This window comes from Aulonocara sp. 'chitande type north' Nkhata Bay, linkage group LG9 (assembly GCF_057382095.1).
Source record: "Aulonocara sp. 'chitande type north' Nkhata Bay isolate Kocher_YH1m ecotype deep benthic linkage group LG9, A_spYH_male_GT1.1, whole genome shotgun sequence".
In the NCBI taxonomy this organism is placed as follows: Eukaryota; Metazoa; Chordata; class Actinopteri; order Cichliformes; family Cichlidae; genus Aulonocara; species Aulonocara sp. 'chitande type north' Nkhata Bay.
This window is the reverse complement of record NC_141352.1, coordinates 32859768-32878540: the sequence shown is the minus strand read 5'-3', so window position 1 is coordinate 32878540 and position 18773 is coordinate 32859768. Positions and strand designations below refer to the sequence as shown.

The 18773-nt window shown below is 41.2% G+C and overlaps 1 protein-coding gene and 1 long non-coding RNA gene across 2 annotated transcripts; both read left to right on the top strand.

Moving 5' to 3' along the window:
* Positions 1-4373: 4373 nt before the first annotated feature.
* LOC147322558 (uncharacterized) lies at positions 4374-9322 on the top strand. Its single transcript, XM_086305218.1, has 2 exons — positions 4374-4480; positions 7613-9322. Exons 1-2 carry the CDS (start codon positions 4374-4376, stop codon positions 8517-8519), a joined length of 1014 nt encoding a protein of 337 aa, XP_086161344.1. The 3' UTR covers positions 8520-9322.
* A 962-nt stretch (positions 9323-10284) lies between these two features.
* LOC147322557 (uncharacterized) lies at positions 10285-17863 on the top strand. The gene is made up of 2 exons (XR_015131107.1): positions 10285-10926; positions 11056-17863. It is a non-coding gene; the product is annotated as an uncharacterized LOC147322557 (long non-coding RNA).
* Positions 17864-18773: the final 910 nt, after the last annotated feature.

Here is an 18773-nt window from a genome sequence, read left to right as displayed (position 1 = left end):
ATAACACACGTGGAAAGACCCAGGAAAACCGAGTAAACGATAAAAACGATAACAAAATAACGCTGAAAACCAATTAAAAACCCTGAAAACGATACATTTCACACCTGAGCTTCAACTCTCGCGGCCCGGTACCAAACGACTCACGGACCGGTACCGGTCCGGTCCGAGGTTGGAGACCGCTGCTATATAGTGTGTAACTGTTAATATAGAGCGTTATTAAATTTATTGCTACTGCAATCTAATGGCACATTGACTTCGGAGGAAATTTTAGATGGCACTCATCAAAAAGGTTGCCGACCCCTGCGATAAGTCAATAAGACAAAGGCGGCTGCAGCTGTGTTTTAGTCCAGAAACACTTATTTTTACATTTTTCTTCATCCTCTGCATGGACACAGTGACCGCTGACCTCCAAGCTCCCAACCCTTGGATACTCCTCTATGCTGACGATGTCTTCCTCGCAGATAAATCCCGAATGGAGCTGCAACACCAAATGCAGCAATGGAAGACACGCCTGAGTGAGTATGGGCTGAGGTTGAACACCAAGAAGACCGAGTACTTAGAAGCCGGCCCCCAAACCGACTGCACCTTCAGCGTCGATGGAGAAGACTTGGCGAAGGTATCTCACTTCAAGTAATTCGGACCGATGATTAGCAACGACGGCAACATCCTGCCAGACGTGCGAGCCAGGATTAATGTGGCCTGGATGAAGTGGCACCAAGTCACTGCCATCCTGTGCGACCAACGAGTGCCCGACCGCCTCAAGTCGAAGATCTACAAGAGCGTAGTGCCCCCTGTGGCCCTTTACAGATCAGAGTGTTGGCCAGCCACCGCAAAGCACGAACAGGCCCTTCACACAATGGAAATGCGGATGCCTGGGCCTGACACGATGGGACCACGTCACGAACATCGACATCCGAAAGCGTCTGGGCATTGCACCAATCACAGAGAAGATGCAAGGAGCGCATCTGCGATAGTATGGGCGCATGGACAGAAGTGACGAAATCTCGGTGGCAAGAACAGCACTGCGGCTCAGTCCCCAAGGCCGGCGACCAAGGGGCAGACCAAAAAGGCGATGGATGGACTGAATTAAAGACAACGTGAAGAAGATCGGCGCCAACCTGAACGATGCCCCTGACCGTGCTGAATGGAGGCGGCTTTGCAGAAAAGTAGAACCTGCAGAGCTGGAATAACGCTAGGAAGAAGAAGAAGAAGATCAGAATTATAATATTTGTGATTGTCTGAGTCAAAATTGAATCGAATCAGAATTTAATTGTTTATAGAAATCGAAATCTGTACCCAGCCCTAGTCCAAACTAAGGCTACGTCCACACGTACCCGGGCATTTTTGAAAACGCAGATTTTTCTATGCGTTTGCACCTTTCGTCCACACGTAAACTGTGTTTTCAGTCACTGAAAATGGAGATTTCTAAAAACGCTGGCCAGGGTGGATATTTTCTAAAACTCCGTTTTTGCATTTACGTGTGGACGAGAAAAACGGAGAAAATGCAGCGTCAAAGGATTGCGCCTTTTTTGACGTCACACTGTGCGCCACATTATTGTTTCGGTGAAATGAATTTCTACAATACTGTTACTGTTAATTGTACTCTCTGCAGTGTTTAAATGCTTACATATACACACACAGTTACTGTCCCTCCACACATACGACTCGGTTCTGCTTCTATGCCCCATCTTTGTTTACTATTTCCGACCGAGGCTTCTAGACTTCTGATTGGCCAACATTTCTACACGGTTAGGAATATAGCGCCACCTGTTGCTTTGGCATGTTCCTAGCAGCGTTTTCCTTCATTTCCGCCTTTACGTGTGGACGGGATTATTTTTTAAAACAAAAACGGAAAATCTCAGTTTTCAAAAATACCCGTGTACGTGTGGACATAGCCTAAGGAAACACATCATCTGTGCTTTCATACATGTGAAGATCTCCATGTGTTGATGTGCTTTTATATGGTCTTCACATGTATGAAAGGACAAGACTGCATGTCCGTTTTTAACAAACGAAAAGCACAAGTCAAAAGTAGGGACGTGTCTGGCAACTGATGTGGTGATAATTTAAATTAGAGTAAAAAATTAGACTAGTCTAAAAGATGAGTAAACAAAAATCTAAGTGAGGCTTTACATTTTATCAGTCTGAAGTTGTGTTTTAATATTTATCACAGTTTGGATTTATGAACCTTCATGTTACAGTGCAATGATATCACATAATGTAAACATAGACCCACAAATTTGACCTGAAAAAATGTGATTTCAGAGCCCATTTGCTCCTCAACATGGACAAGTTATATATCAAAATGGGAAAATATTTGTCCTCACTGAGAGAAATCTTGTGGTTTTCACATAAACGACCTCAGACTCCTATAATATCTGATAATTCTGGTCAAAACCTGAAGAGCAGGGTCTCTTTAACCTGCCACCGTGCTGATAAACAACAGGAACATGAAAACACTGCGTTTTCTACAGTGGAAACTTCTGGCAGGCATGGTAAGAGGATGTAATCACTTTACTGTAAATGGGGTTTATTTAAATGGTAAATGGTCTGCATCTGTATAGCGTTTGTTTGTATAACATGGTTTATCAGTGCAGCTCCGGCCATGTTGATTAACTGCGCTAACTGCATCCTATTTGCATGAAGAGCCTCTGCAGGATGACTGTTTCACGCTCACAGAGCCACAGAGGGACGACTTCCACCACGGTCAGCCGGTTGCAGCCAAAACACGTGCCATCCTCAGAACAATCACTTTAACTAGTCCTCCAACCTCAGCTTTGGGTGGTGCAGGATTACTGCTGTCAGGTCTTCTCCTCTGGTTTGTGCAGTCACCTCACAGCAGGGAGGCTTCAAACCCTCACAGGGCCTTTCTGTGGGGACTCTGCATGTTAGCTTAAGTGTGAGCTAAATAAAAAGCTTTTAGTTGTGAGATACACAAAAGTGTTACACAACAAGTGTTTAACTTTGTCATCGTGCAGCAGAAGTCTACCCCTTATCTCAGCCGAACAATGAGGAAGCTCAACTGACCACAGTCTGTTTCTTCTAAAGGTTTGTCATTCAGATAATGCCAAAAAAGCCCTCTGTGTGTTTTTGTGTGCTAATAATGGGTTAATAATGGGTAATAACATATTTTTGGGTGAAGAAACCATCCTTATGTACTGATGTTTGTGCCCTTTTGGGACAAACTATTTAAAGTTTTGTGTATCACAAAGTATTAATTAATTAAATTAATATTAAAGTAAAAGGAGAATATATTTAGAAAAAGAACTGTGTTAATCATCCCACTGTGTGTCAGAAAGTCCAGAGAACTATGTTGGCTATAACTCTGCATGATGTGACCGGATGCAGCAGGACACCCATGTGTACCTGAAGTACTGCTGTTCAATTCAATTCAATTTTATTTATATAGCACCAAATCGCAACAAAAGTCGCCTCAAGGCGCTTTATATTGTACAGTACTCATGTATATTGTGTCACTCATCTGTTCAAGCTCCAGATGTTAATGAAGCTATTATCACTGTACTTCAGCATCTTAGCAAGTCCCCAAAACAGGAATTTAACATACTACTGCTACTAGTACTAATACCATTACTACTAATACTAATACTATTAATATTACTGCTCCTTTGATCATTTGGTAACTACTGTAACTATTCCAGGTCACAGATGAGGTGTTGCCCTGAAAGGAGGAATTTATGTAAGTATCTCAGGGTCTTGTTCAGGTTGATTGATGGATCAGGGTCTGCAGTGACACAGACCATGTAGGTAAAGCTGTTGATTTACTGATCACTCTAAGTCACGAGCTCTGTGTAGTGACCAAACGAATGAGATCACTGATACAAGCAGTAGAAATGAGCTTTCTCCAAATAATGGCTGGCACCATTTGAGCTGATCTATGATCTGTGGAAGCTTGTAAAAAGCTGGCGCACTCACAGAGTTCGTCATATTTGCTGACTGTGTCCACACATGGAGCGTTTTAGAGAACATGTGTGATGACACCTGATAAGATCTTTGTGCTGTTTTTTGTTTCTGTCTTCCTCATTTTCAGGTTGCCATGCCCCTTTGCTCATATAAAAACCTCAACTACTGCAGATCAAACCACTCCTTACAGCTGAGTGAAGATCACAGACCTTCCAACTGTGCAGGTATGTGAAGCACTTGGGTCACAGTTTGGTCTGAGTTCACTTTCCTACATTTCATTGGTTTCTTTCTTCTGTTGCAGTTTTAGGACAAACAAAGCAGTGAAGGTGAGAAAGTTTGAGATTTACTACTTGAATTTGGATTTAGCTGCCTTAAATTCATCTCTGGTTAGTTGTTTATTGGCGTTCACTGATTTAAAGTGGATCATAAACATGTTGTTTTCAACGGTGCAGATGAAGTTGATGCCCTGCTTCATGCTTTATGTCCTGCTGGCAGCTGGAACCAGTCTGGCTGTGAATGTGAACTGGCTGACTGAAGTTGTCAAAGCCATCAGGACAGAGTGAGTGAAATTTATTATGTCATTAACCATGGCAGGAAAACCACTGTCTCCTTAGCTTCCATGTTTTGGTTTAATGTGCTGGTTATTGCATTCGTTCAGCCCGGTCTCACAGTAAAATGTAAAATTTTCCACGTCTGCACCATGATTGTTTTGAAAGATTTATATGGAGGCACACAAACCTGGAAACTGATGGATTTCCACCCAGAGCAGTTTGGTCTTTGTCAGTGAGTCTGCATAAAAGTATGGCTCCCACAAGAGAAAAGACACAGCTTAATTCACCAGCAGGTTTACCCAGACTTAATACCGTCTGTGGCAGAAACTTGTTTTTCAAAACTCTGCTGATTCAGTCCTGGTCATTTATAATCTTAATGTGTTCTTGCTGATATATTCTGGAGCTTGAATTCTCTATTTTTTGAATGCCAGACTATTGCCACAATTCTACTTTCTGTGCTTGTGTGCTTTAGCTCCTATCTGTTTAATAAATAATCCATAAACCTGCAAGAACTACAGATGAAAATTGGTCTATATCACATCTGGCCCTTTGTAGTCTCACAGTAGTTTTTGAAATAGTCACCACCTCTGATCTAATTCACAGTTTTTTCATGTTTGAGAACACATATGCTGTCATACATGCTGAGTGCTGTGTTTGAGTCAAAACATACTTCATAAATTAAAAAAAACCATTAGGTCACTTTTAGAAAAAAGTAACTGGGTTAAAACACAAAGTCTCACATGTCCGAACAAAAACAAATATGGTCTTTAAATTAAGTAAATACAACCTGAGATGGACAACAACATAATACATTTTGGTGTGTCATGTTAGTCATTATTTAACAAAATGCAGAACCAGAGTGTGTGAAAAACTGAGTCCAGCCCCTGGTTGTTTCTGTCATTTAGTTTTTCAGACTGTCTCTGCATGTTGGCTTAGCTACTGTTCAATGGTAGTGACTGTGTAAAATGTCATGTATTGATTATCTGAGGCTATATTTGAATAAGACCTGCTGAGGACCAGATGACTTCGTTTACATCCCGATATGTAAAACCTTTCACAGGCAGTGTTGGGAAGGTTACTTTTAAAATGTATTCCATTACAGAATACAGAATACATGCCCCAAAATGTTTTCTGTAACATATTCCGTTACGTTACTCAATGACAGTAACGTATTCTGAATACTTTGGATTACTTAATATATTATCATGCTTTTTACAACAACGTGAATGTACTATTGCTGTGTGATTTATTACTATTACTGAAGGTCCGCGGCTCCGAACTGTAGTAAAGGGACCTCTGACTAATACGGCGGGGTCCCTGTCGGCTCGTAGCCGAAAAATAGCTTTACTTTGTTGTGTGGGTCAACTTTTCTTGCGAGAGACAGAGAGAGGCGTTGAAAGGCTGCTCCAACGGAACTTATTGTTTTCAGAGGAAAACACGAACACGGTGTACAGTCGAGTCTTAATAGCTTACTTACAACTGGGCTCGTCAGGTACTCTTCTTGGCTGCAGTGGTTATTATTATATTTACATGCTTCCAGCTCCCATTTTTCCTCGATGACAACTTGTACCTTTCCACTCCCCTTTTTCTCCCTCCTCACGCTCACAGACCCATAATGTCAGGTTTCGTAGATCGGACTCACGCGCAGACCACTAGTATCTTCAAAAGGTGCATTTATTTACAGTGTTTCCTACAGTGAAATTCATATATACACATAATGGTGCCAAAGGAAAAAGGGGTCGGGGTTCCAGGGTCCAGGAATGAAAGAGGCAGGAGTCCAGGAAGGGAAGGTTTCCATTCAGTCCTAACACATCTCCTCTCCTTTCCTCTATCTCTCTTGCTCCCGTTCAGTCGCCGGGCACGGGGAAGAACAAGTCCAGAAGCAATCTATGCACAGGCAGAAAAAAACCATTAGTCTCCTGGTTCAGACATGCTCACAAACTGACTTTATAAAATACAGGACGACTGACGCTGAAGGCTCAACGATCCAGCGACGAGTAGAGCAGACTCGCCCTCTTAAGAAGGGTTCCAATCTCTCATGATCACCGACAGGTGTGCTGATCACCTCCAGGTGTGTAGGCCAGGGGCAGGAGCCCATGCTGAGCTCCGCCCCGGCAGGAGAAAGAGAATGGAAGAGGGCGAGAGAGAAAGAGAGAGCAGAGGTGAGAGAGAAAGGTAAACAAAAACAAAAGCACCTGACGGCTGTCAGCTGACGAGGAGCGGAGACCATGACACATAACGTGTATGGCAGTCCATTCTCCCTGCAACACGGACTACACTGCCCATGATGCTGCATTCTTTAGAGCTATGCTTGTAGCATTCTGCCTGTTAGCTTAGCACAACAACAACAACGAAAAGGCGCTCTCTCACCCAGGAAACACACAGTTGCAGAGAGAGAGAGAGAGCGTCGCCCTGTAACCATGGCAACAGTAACGCTGCCGCCTGGAACAACAGAACGTAGCTGTCAAACAAAACCCAAACAGTCCTGACCCGCGACAAAATGAAACAGGAAAGTACCGCAGTGTAATCCATTTATTTCAACAAAGTAACTGTATTCTGAATACCACCTTTTTAAACAGTAACTGTAACAGAATACAGTTACTCATATTTTGTATTTTAAATACGTAACGGTGGTACATGTATTCCGTTACTCCCCAACACTGTTCACAGGTGTTGTATGTTCTTAGTACCATGACTGTAAATTTATGCTTACTGACACAGACAAAGATCACAATTCATGCCCATTAACGCAAACACATTGACTGTTTGTTTTGCCCTAAGACCGGGCTGTTATACATCTGTCAGTAGTTTCTGTTTTTATCAGCAGCGCTAAGTGGCAAAAACTCAGGCTGGTACAGATGCTTTATATTGAATTTGGTTCAGTTTAAGTTTAATCAAACTTTTGGATAGCTAACCCTAACTAACCTAGACCAACACAACTAGTATCTGCTGGCTGTCTGTTATGAGGGGACCTCGACAGCAGACCTAATCACTAAAGTTGTGGACACATATATGTGACAGACACAGAGGTATCAGAGTACCGGTAGCGTGTCTGAAATGATCTGAGATGTTTGTTTCTCATTTGGCAAATACAGAATTTCTGTGTTAAAACTTCTGCGTTCTTCTCTCTTTGTTGTCAGGTACAAGATAGCTGGACAGTTTTGTCTAGCTGCAATCATCCCGCTGCAGCAAGACACCAACACACTTCATGAAATCCTCAGCAAAAACAGCTATAAAGAAAAAGTGGAGACAGTCATTGGGGAACAAAACTCTGAAAACAGTCAAGTTTATGTAAGCAACAACATGGTTATAGCCAGGGTTTTAAAACCTGAACACGCAGAACTTCGAGTTCTTCAAAAACTAGAACAATTGAGCCAAAACAGCGCTGGAAACTTCCTGCTGCTCTACTCTTATCTCTCCCCATGTAGCAAGTGTACAGACATAATGGGTAACAATAACATCCATGAACTGATTAACAGTTACAAAGACAGAGCCTTTGTGTTTACAAAAGTTTATGACAAATCAAATTCTGAAACTCAGAATGTTAGAGCCATATCCAGAGAGGATTTGATAAATTCACTTCACGAACTCGCGTCTTCAATGGGCCTCAAGAACATATTTCGTTGTGATGGACCGTTAGGGTGTCACAGCTGCTATCCAGATGGCAGCTACTTGGAGTTTTGTATTAATAACAACGTTGGGCCTCAGGCAGGAAACCATAGATGGGAAAGGAGACAGAGTGAGAGCAGCAGCGGAGAAAGAAGATGGAGAAACAGGAGCAACAGTGGGAGCAGGCCCAACAGGAAAAACATGGGTGGAGGCAGCAGCAGCAAGCGGAACATGTACAGGAGTCGGAGTGAGAGCAGCAGCAGCAGAAACAGTAAAAAACCTGGAAAACCCAAAGGTGGAGGCAGGAGCACCAGGAAGAGAAGCAAACATAGTAACAAGAGAAGGAGCAGAGGAGGAAGTACATGGGGAAGCAGGGGGAGGAGCAGCAGTAAAAACAGGGGTGGAGGCTCCAGGGGGAGCAGTAGCAGTAAAGGTTAGAGGAGTTAAAACAAACCATCATCCCTGAAGACAAACTTCCTTCACACTTTTAAATGATTTTTTCCCCAAACAGCATTTAAATTCTACACTGTTCCAAAAAATAGTAATGTCAAATTATTTTACTGTGTATTTTACTGTTTTTCTAGAATATCATTACATTTACATAAGTAGACTGTGATCTGACACGTCAAATGTAAAATAACATAACATCACTGTAGATGTAATAAAACACAATTTACTTGTTTTTTAAATATATTTTTTGTACATATGCATATTTAGATTGTAAAAATACATCTAGAAATGTATCATAATTTCACAAATATGTCTGTTATGTGAGAGAATGGTCTGTTAAAGTCAAATGTAATACGATGGAAAAATATATAAAATGCTCGAAAATTAATGAGAATAATCAATCATTAAAGGAGTTATTGAATTATAATTTTGCTGAAAATTTCATGTCACCTAGGTCTGATTCAATAATTCAGAGGTAACAAGTGATAATATAATTAATAGGAATAAAAACTAAAAAAAACATATTGTGGTGTGTTGGGGGAACAGCTAGTTCTCTCCCATCATGCCTTGGGACATGTGCTGCTGTTTAGATGTTCTTGTTTTATTGTTTATGGTTACGTTACTTTTAACTGTTATCTTGAATGTTGTGTTTACGCCGTGGTGCTGAGTCACTGACAGTTGTTTTGTAGAGGGAGTGCTGTACCATGAGTGACTTCTGTTGTGCTGTTTTTGAACATTGAGGCACATTGAAGCACTGGCAAGTGTTTTAATAAAGAGCTCTCCCTACCAGTTTGGGGTTAAATAACAAGTTCAATCTCTTTGTGAGCTTCTTTGTTAAGATTTCTCTGCATACCACAATGTAAGACATTGCACGGACACTCTGTGCTAATTATATATTTTGAAAAAGAAATGTAGATGTAGGAGTTGCAATTAATATAAATAACATGCTGCTAAGCATCAGCCAATGAATGTGAACTAACAACAAGGTCGCGGGTATGGCTGCGACCGTAGGAAAAAACCCTAATATGAAGGTATTTTACTGTGCATTTTACAGTAATGTTCTGTTCTTCTAGAATATCATTAAAGTTACGTAAATAGACTTTGACTTCACATTTTGAATGTAAATTAACGTTAAATCACTGTAATGTAATACAACATAATTTTCATGATTATTAAATGTATCTGTCTGTACATATGCATATTTAGATTGTTAAAATACATTCACAAATGTATCATGATTTCACAAATATCTGTCCGTTATTTGAAAGATTGAACTGTTGAATTCAAATGTAATGCTATGGAAAAGTATATAACATGATCCCTATAAGCTTGTGTTACAGCACATAAGTATTATTATCACTGCTAGTTAGGTCGTTCGTGGCTCAAGAGTTGGCAGTTTGCCTTGTGATCGGAAGATTTCCGGTTCGCGCCCCGGCTCTACTAGTGCTGGCCAAAGGGGCCCATGGTGCGATATGGCAGCCTCGCCTCTGTCAGTCTGTCTCAGGGCATGCAATCAATTGTTATTTAAACTGTATATTTCTGTACATTCACGTATTATGATTGTTGTTTATAGGTAATTTCATTGTTTGATCACGTAAAAATGTTCCTAATTTAATGTCTAAAAGCACTTGGAAAAGGCAGAATCCCATGTCAAATTAGCACAACAAACTCTATTTTCATTACTGAAAATGACCGTATTTTTATGGGACAGTTATTTTCTGTTATTTTACGGTCGCATTTTGGCGCCCCAGCTGCCGGAATATTACCGTTTTTTTAAGATGTTTTTTTCCCCTATTTATAGATGATTTCATTGTTTAATCACATTAACATGTTCCTGATTTAATGTTTAGCGCCACTTGAAAAAGGCGAGATCCCATGTCAAATTAGCGCAACTAATTGTATTTTCATTACTGGAAATAACCGTATTTTTATGCGGGAGTTATTTTCTGTTATTTCACGGTCGTATTTTGGCGCCCCAGCTGCCGGAATATTACCGTTGTTTTAGGATGTTTTTTTTAACAGTGCATATTGGTCATGAAGAAAATATAATCTGAATCAAACATTATTCAGCTTTAAATATTGTTCAGCTTTAAAGTTACTGTGCAACTGTGTAATAAAAATGTGTGCTCACGACTTTGGCCTTGAGAGCGATAAGAAGCGAAGAGACTAGAACACCCAAGGCCGCTTTCCTTTTATGGAGTTGTTTTTCTGCTAATGCAGCACTTGCCTCACAACCCCCTCCTGTAAGTTTTAGAGAATATATACCCATCCTCACAGCAAATATTTGGAATCTCTTGATGTGAGCTGTTTTGAGAGCTTGTCTCTGTCTCAATAAAAGTTCACTGATTCCCCATCTGCAGCAGGTGTCCGGTTGTCTTCATTCTCCGCCAGCCTGGTTAAGTCAATTCCTCCTTAACATCTAAAAGAACCTATTTAATGAAGGAAGACGGGTTCACTTTGTGTTTAATATTATTCTATTGCTGTTGTTGTTTTTTTTATATCCTTCAATTGGCGTCACGAACAGGATCCGCTCCAGGTCAAACTGGAACGGGAGGGAGGACATCGGCCGTGGTCTGAGTGAACGGAGTTTGGACAAAAGCTGTGTACACACAAAAAACAAGGTAAGCAGACCTTTTATTTCTGCTATATTGAACATTATAAAAATACTTAGTGTCCAAACTCCTAGTAATTCATAACCAAAATTGTCTGGCTTACTTAAGGCTTGTTGAGAATCAGACAAGTGAATAAGAGATAAGTGAATAAGAAATAAGTGAATAAGTGAATAAAGATAAGAGTGAACTGAGGTCTGACCACGGTTGCAGCCGACGGGTTTGCTCTCCGGTGTCGGATACATACCTCAGCAGGTCTGGGACCTTGAAAGGGTTTATTAGTAACGCCTTTCTAAACAAATTAAAAGGTTAAAGGCCTTGAGAATATTTTTTAGTAATATTCTCTAAACTACAGAAGGGTTAGGAAGGCCCAGAGGACTTTATTAGAAAAGATCCTCTAAAACTTAAAAAAGAGAAGTACTGGTTGGAGTCCATAGGAGGGGTCCCTTTGATCAATAGGAGAAAACGGATCTCTTCTTAAAACCCCGATGATTTTAGTGTTTTAAATGTTTTGATGTTCTGTTTGATATTGGACACACATAAATACACGCTGAATGCTTGCTGTGGAACACTGGGCAGGACAGTTTGGCTCTCCGTTGTTCACAGATTACACAATTAAAGGAACTAGGTTCCTCTTTTGGTTAAAATAATACACCACACATAGAATTTTTTTTACACATTTATTACATACATAAGGAGGGTAATGAGTGACTGCAGGTAATGTATGAAGTGTGAATGAGACGTGTGAACAAGGTGACAACCAACTAGCACCCCTATCAGGAAGCTCTAGGCAAGGTTACCCGCCAGACTCCGGTTTGGTAGAAGCTTGGTAACACCTGAAGGGATATTTCAGTGCTGACTCACCTTTAAAGCAGCGCCCCAGCTGATTAGTGCCTAACAGAGGCAGAAACCCAGCTGGCCCAAATTCTCCTTTAAAAGCAATAAAAGAACACTCCTCCATTGACAGTAAAATGGATGGAGAATTAGATCGAGATATGTCTATGCGGGCCCGTGTGTAAATAGAACATAAATTACCGGTGTGTGTAAATAAAGTGTAAAATAGTGGTATAAACTGTCTGTTGAATTTCTCCTGAGTGTTGAAAAAAAGGAAAAACTCTTTTCTGCTCTCTCTGAGAGAGGGGCTGTGTGTGTGAGACAGGAAGTGTGCATGCCCATAGAAGGAAAGAGATGAGGTAAACTCTGTGCAGATAGACCGAAGTAAAAAAAAAAAAAAAAAAAGGAAAAGGGTCTCTCTCTCTGTCTCTGTGAGAGAAAAAAGGTGGGGGCCGAGTGAGCCCGCGGGGCCGAGCGGGTCCGCGGGAGCGAGCGTGTATGCTGTATGAGGAAGAAGGGGGTGAGAGGGAGCGAGTGAAAAGAGTAATCGAGTATTTGGTGATTTTTTTTATTATTTCAGAGGCACTGGGTAAGAGTTTTGACTTTAGCTGTGAGAGTTGTGAAAAGAGCAGGTTTTTCTTTTGTTGTAGACTGTGAGTAATCGGTGTTTTTCTGCCTATTGTGCTGCGTGGAAGACACAGAAGTGTAGAAATGTTTGTGGTTTATCTTTGTTTGACGTTTTATATAGAGTTGGTTGATTCAGGGTGATTTCTCCCGTTTAAGGGAGGAGTTGCATTGTGGTTATGTTAAAGCTTTGCTGTAGGGGTATGTGTGTGATTTTGTGCTGGCTTCGCATGTTTAAATGGATGCATAGAAGTTTGTCAGTGAGAAATTGTTATGGTGGGGTTTTAAAGTTAGTAAAGAGTCAAACAACGCCCACTGTTTTAAAAAGGCCCAAAACATCATAAAAGACACCTCACATCCTGGCCACTCCCTGTTCGAACTGTTGCCCTAAGGCAGACGGTACAGGGCAATCAGAGCAAGGACTAATAGACTCAAACACAGCTGTTATCCAACTGCAATAACACATCTGAATACTACAAAAATGTCCACCATGCCACTCTTGTGTTAATCTATGCACGGTCTGAAGCATGACGGTGGGAATACTTAGTATTTTAAGTATTCTATCTATTTTATTGATTGAATTTTATTGTTTTTTTATATTTGATATTACTAGGGATGATGCAATGATCGGGGACCATTCTTAATGTCGTCGGTCTCATGACAATGACAATAAAGTTTTTGATTTTGATTGTGATTCTGAAATACACACTCCTCAAGAGTTCAATGATTTAGGCAGTTATGTTTATACAAATACTAAATGTATGTTTAGTGTCTTCATACAGGTGTTTTTTCTTAACCTGGAAGCCTGAGTACGGCAGCAGAAGACAGGCCAAGCTTTGGCTAAAATTCACGGCTGGACACCAGAGTTGTCCTCACCCCTCCCGGTAAAACAAAAAAGAGAGAATGTAGTTTGAGGCGGGTTTTTCTCGCTGAACTGCTCTGGGTGCTGTGTCCCTGAATCTCACCGGTGTTAACCTCTGGCGGAAGACATGGAGAAAAGGAAAAGATGTTCCTGGTAAATCACTGAAACAAATAAAACCACACACAACCAGAGAAAGATATGAGAAGGGTGAGGAACAGACACATGTGCGTGTTAGAGACATGCCTCGTTTGAGAAAAAGTTAAAGTAACCCATATAAAGACGCACCCATACATGCAATGAAGAAACAGCTTACATACATGTGCACGTACATGCAAGGTTAAAGTAGCGACACTTAACATACACCTGTTTTTAAATGATATAGTTTATACATTACTGACAATTAAACGCTTTGGGTTGCAGGACAACAACGTAACGTCAAAAGACAAAGACACTGGTCTGAGGATTAAGTGAGGACACGACAAATTTAGTGGTTAAAAGGGTCGACTTGGGACATGTTTTTGTTGATTGTTTAAGACAAATGACTACTGAATGATAGGAAATTCCTTTTTAGGTTTCTAAACAGGATCTTAAGAATTTTAACACGTACCTGTGTTGTCCTGTCAACTTGAGGGGTTATGAGTTGATTATATGGTGAAAAAAAAAAAAAAAAAACAAAAACAAAAAAGGGGGGAGACGAGATCTCGTTGTTTCTCCCCTCTCGGGATAACACAGCCAACACAGCACAGCCAACACAACATCATTTTCCTGTTCGCCTGTTTTGTTTTGTTTTTGTTTTTTCTGAGAGCCGAAGCTGACCTGGACTCCTACCCTCCCCTCTACCATCGTTGCCCTCTCCGCGACCATCTTTGACCCTTTGACCCCTGAAGGCCACAGCAGCTGGACTCACAACAACAACTTGAGGATGTCAACAGTGCTGCAAAAGAGTGATCTCATGCAGCAGAGACGGAGAGCACTAAACCTAAAGCCCGTTTCACTACACGGGGGAAATTCCCAGGCTGCGTCAGCTGACAGAGCTGTGACGAGACGCGCATTAAGCCCGGAGGAAAAGGGACGGTGAGCAGAAGGATGCTGACCTCTGAGAAGAGCCGAACAGCAGAGCTGCAGAAGGCCGTGGAGCAAAGTAAGGACAACATAAACAGACCCAAAGAGGAGGGGAGGACCCTAGGCCATGCGTCAGGCCGCTGGTTTACCTAAACTACAGAACAGGAAGGTGATGAACACAAACATATACCAACACACGAACACACACTTCTGCATGCGCCTACTTAGAATGAAGGGAAACACACACATGAACACTTATGCACTTGTTGAGGGAGTAAAAACTGATACATACCCATGCACTAAAATCAAAATGTTGATTTAATTTACTAAGAAGTGACACACAATGCTCCAGCTGCTGCAATGAAGAATGCTTTACTGACAAAGGCTCAATGCTGCACACAACAAAGTCAAATACAGAATTTGCTATAATAATAAACCCAGAGGGCATTTGTGTGGTCTGGGGAGCAGAGTCCGGAGCGGTTTGGCTATGAAAATGATGCCCGTGCGAGATATCTGGGGCTTAAGGCCTCGACTTAATTGTTTACTCTACACTAAAAAGAAAAGAAAACACTCTGAGCAGTGGTGCAGAGTGAAAACGAGGAATTAACAGTGTGAGTTTTATTTCAGAGCGCCACGTCATTGTGATGGAGATTTAATAAAGGAGGAACACACGGACAAAGAAGAAGAGAAGGGGGGGCAGCCCTTGAACGCGATTGCCTGAGGCATTAAAGTTCTGTACTAAATTCTGGTTTCCAGTGTGAGAAAAGTCACGCAGTGCCAGTAGTGGAGCTAGGTTGAGTGATGATTCTAAATTACTGTAAGTAAATCATCGTACACCGTTCAAGTTTCATGATAACGGGGATCTAGACTTTGTTGAACCCTAGGCAATTTGAACAGGTAAAAGTCGAGTGACCAAGTAGCAGTTGAATAAAAGTCATTGAATAAGTGTTGAAATAAACTGGCAGACTTAAGAGAATTAAAACATTTCAAGAGCTCAACTTACTTAATGGTTCAATTTTGTTTCACGAACGCAAAACATATAGGTTTATGAATATGAAAAGGTTGAGGTGGTGTTGATTTGACTCTGTGTAGGTTTAGGTTGGTATTTTTATTGATGGGAAGAATATTCAGTGACAAGTCCTAAGACCCGGGCGTCTGCATTTTGTTTTTGTTATTTTTCATTTTATTTTGTTTTATATTTACTGATTTTTATTTGTGAATCTTTTCTTTAAGCAGATCTGCACATCGGAAATTACAAGCATTACACGTCGGCGAGAAAATTGTTGTAAGTGAGTTTCTCCGCATTGAAATGGGTTCTGGAGGAAACACTTGTGGGGACAATTAGAAACGAGAGTCCCTGTTTAAAAAAGGATTCAGCGAGGTAATCCAAACTCAAGTTCTGGTTTCTTTTTGAGATGACGTCATTTTGCTGAGTGTGGAAACTAGATGCGACGACAGGTTTCACTATCAGCAAAGAACGGATGAATGGATGAAAGACTGGGAATAAAAACAAACGGACTGACTGGTAAAAGATGACAAGACTTGACCATGACTCAAGGTTAACCACCTCCACCTAGATAGGATAAAAGGGTGGATGAATTTATGTGGATTTCTTTTACAGGAGTAGAAGGATGACAAAATATTCGAGGATGAGTGAACCTGTAAATGCCATTTTTGTGTCTTGTGTTGCTTACAGAGGTAACTGCGCAGCGTTACCATTTACATTTTCTTCCCTACAGGGTTACAGTTTTAATGTTTTTCTATTACAGGATTTCTGGGCGGATGTGTGAAGAAACGGTGTTTATGGGTTAGGAGTTGGGGATGCTATTACACTGTATTCTGGTGAGAGTGTTGGGGGAGACACACCCTGTCTTGAAAACTGTGATTCTTTTACAGGAAATGTTTTATAGCACCTATGGAATGAGGATGTCTGACTACGGTCAATGTGCTGCTAATGTTTGCTTTGCTTTGGTGAGAGGGGTGCAGTAGAAAACAGACAAGTGACATGACAACAAGTAATAATAACAGATAACAAATTTGGGGACAGTTTGACCTAGAGCCCACTAACTGGCCATTAGGGGCTCTCTCTCTCATTGCCCAAAGGGTGAATAAAGCAAATTGTGGCAATAATAGTGATTTAATGATTGGAGAAACCTGAACATGATACTTGTCTGTTGAGCTGAATCGTTTATTACTCTTATGATTTTCCGGTGGGACTATGAAGATTTTTTGGTACAGATTGCAGGTTGTTGCTCTTTAACTCCTAGAACACGCCCTTGGCGAGGTGAGGGGAACTGGACCACCTTTCTCTGACCCATCATACTCTATTAGACGACATACAAGCTAAGTAAACATTTCTTGGCCCTTTCCCCCTGAAATGACAGGCAGGCAAAGATGTTGCGTCTTTGTTTGCTTCCTGGCCCTGGGTCTCATTCCCATTGGCATAATCCTGATCTGTGAAGGGCCCCCGACACTTGTGACACCTTGAAGTTCAAAAGCTTCGCCCACTTCTGACAGTCCCAATCTGACAAATGTAGCCCCTAGGGTCTTGCCCACCACTTCCTCTGCAGTTTTACCATATTCACTTTTGAATGTCCTTAGCAGTTACCGTTTTGAGTTTATTTTACGGTCGATTTATTCTTTCACATTTTCACGTTTATATCTCTCATTATTATAGTATACTCTGTACTCTCCACATTTTTATCATTACTTATGCTTTTTGGTTGCTGAGTTACAGGAACTGTTAATTTTGTGTCACTACCCTGGTTGCACTAACTCGTTGTACCCTTGTGTGCAGGACAGCTGTTACTGCTTTCATCGGGAACCGAGACTGCTTGCAGCCGACCCCTGGGCAGGGTGGTGCCTGGACTCTTTTCTCCTCATCTGCAATGACAGATAAAGACAAATGAAAAGACCCGAGGAGTTTTTCGAGCCAGGCTTCGACACGTCTCTGTGTTCCTTTGAATGTTACTTATTTTTGTGTGTTGACCCATTTAAGATGGGTCAAAAGGGGGATTTGAAGAAAATATAATCTGAATCAAACATTATTCAGCTTTAAATATTGTTCAGCTTTAAAGTTACTGTGCAACTGTGTAATAAAAATGTGTGCTCACGACTTTGGCCTTGAGAGCGATAAGAAGCGAAGAGACTAGAACACCCAAGGCCGCTTTCCTTTTATGGAGTTGTTTTTCTGCTAATGCAGCACTTGCCTCACAACCCCCTCCTGTAAGTTTTAGAGAATATATACCCATCCTCACAGCAAATATTTGGAATCTCTTGATGTGAGCTGTTTTGAGAGCTTGTCTCTGTCTCAATAAAAGTTCACTGATTCCCCATCTGCAGCAGGTGTCCGGTTGTCTTCATTCTCCGCCAGCCTGGTTAAGTCAATTCCTCCTTAACATCTAAAAGAACCTATTTAATGAAGGAAGACGGGTTCACTTTGTGTTTAATATTATTCTATTGCTGTTGTTGTTTTTTTTATATCCTTCAGTCAGCAAACTTAATGTTGATGATGTAATTTCCTGGTTCAGTGGGTCAGCAGGTGACCTTGCAGGTGCCATCCTCCTGGTCCTCAGTGTTTGTGTCCACTTAAGTGGGTCCTTCAGTGGAAAAGCTCAACCCACCGTAGTCTAATATATAATATAAAAAAGATGAGACTGACAAATATTTTATTTGAATGATTAAAAAATGAAAAAAAATATATCACAGTATCTATGCTTTCACTGAGCATATACCTGCATCAATGATGAACTCTGCAGGCTGAAAAGTCCTGTTTGGATGACAGCCTGCTCCGATATTCATCTGTGGGCATAAAACACCAAAACTCAAGAGACTTTTCAGTGAGAAGAAAGACAAACCCTGCATGCCAGAGTGAAAGTGAGTGTGTGTGTGAGTGCATACTCACCCTGAATGGACTATCAGTCTCCCCAGGAGACCATCAGTGTGCTTCACAGGCTTACGTGGGGTGCAGGTGCAGGTGTATGTGCTGTTGCTATTATCCTTAACCTGGACAGCCACAGAATTGACTTCACCATCCTGTGCAGAAGACGAGGGATTATAGTTCAATCAGATTTAACACACCATATTTTTCGGACCATAAGGCGCACCAGTTTATAAGGAGCACTGTCAATGAACAGGTCTGGTTTCATACATGAGCCGCACTGGATTATAAAACGCATTAAGCAAAACAAAACAGTCAGATAAGTCAAACTTTACTCAACTCTTTCTTCTTGCTTCCTCCACTTCCGTACC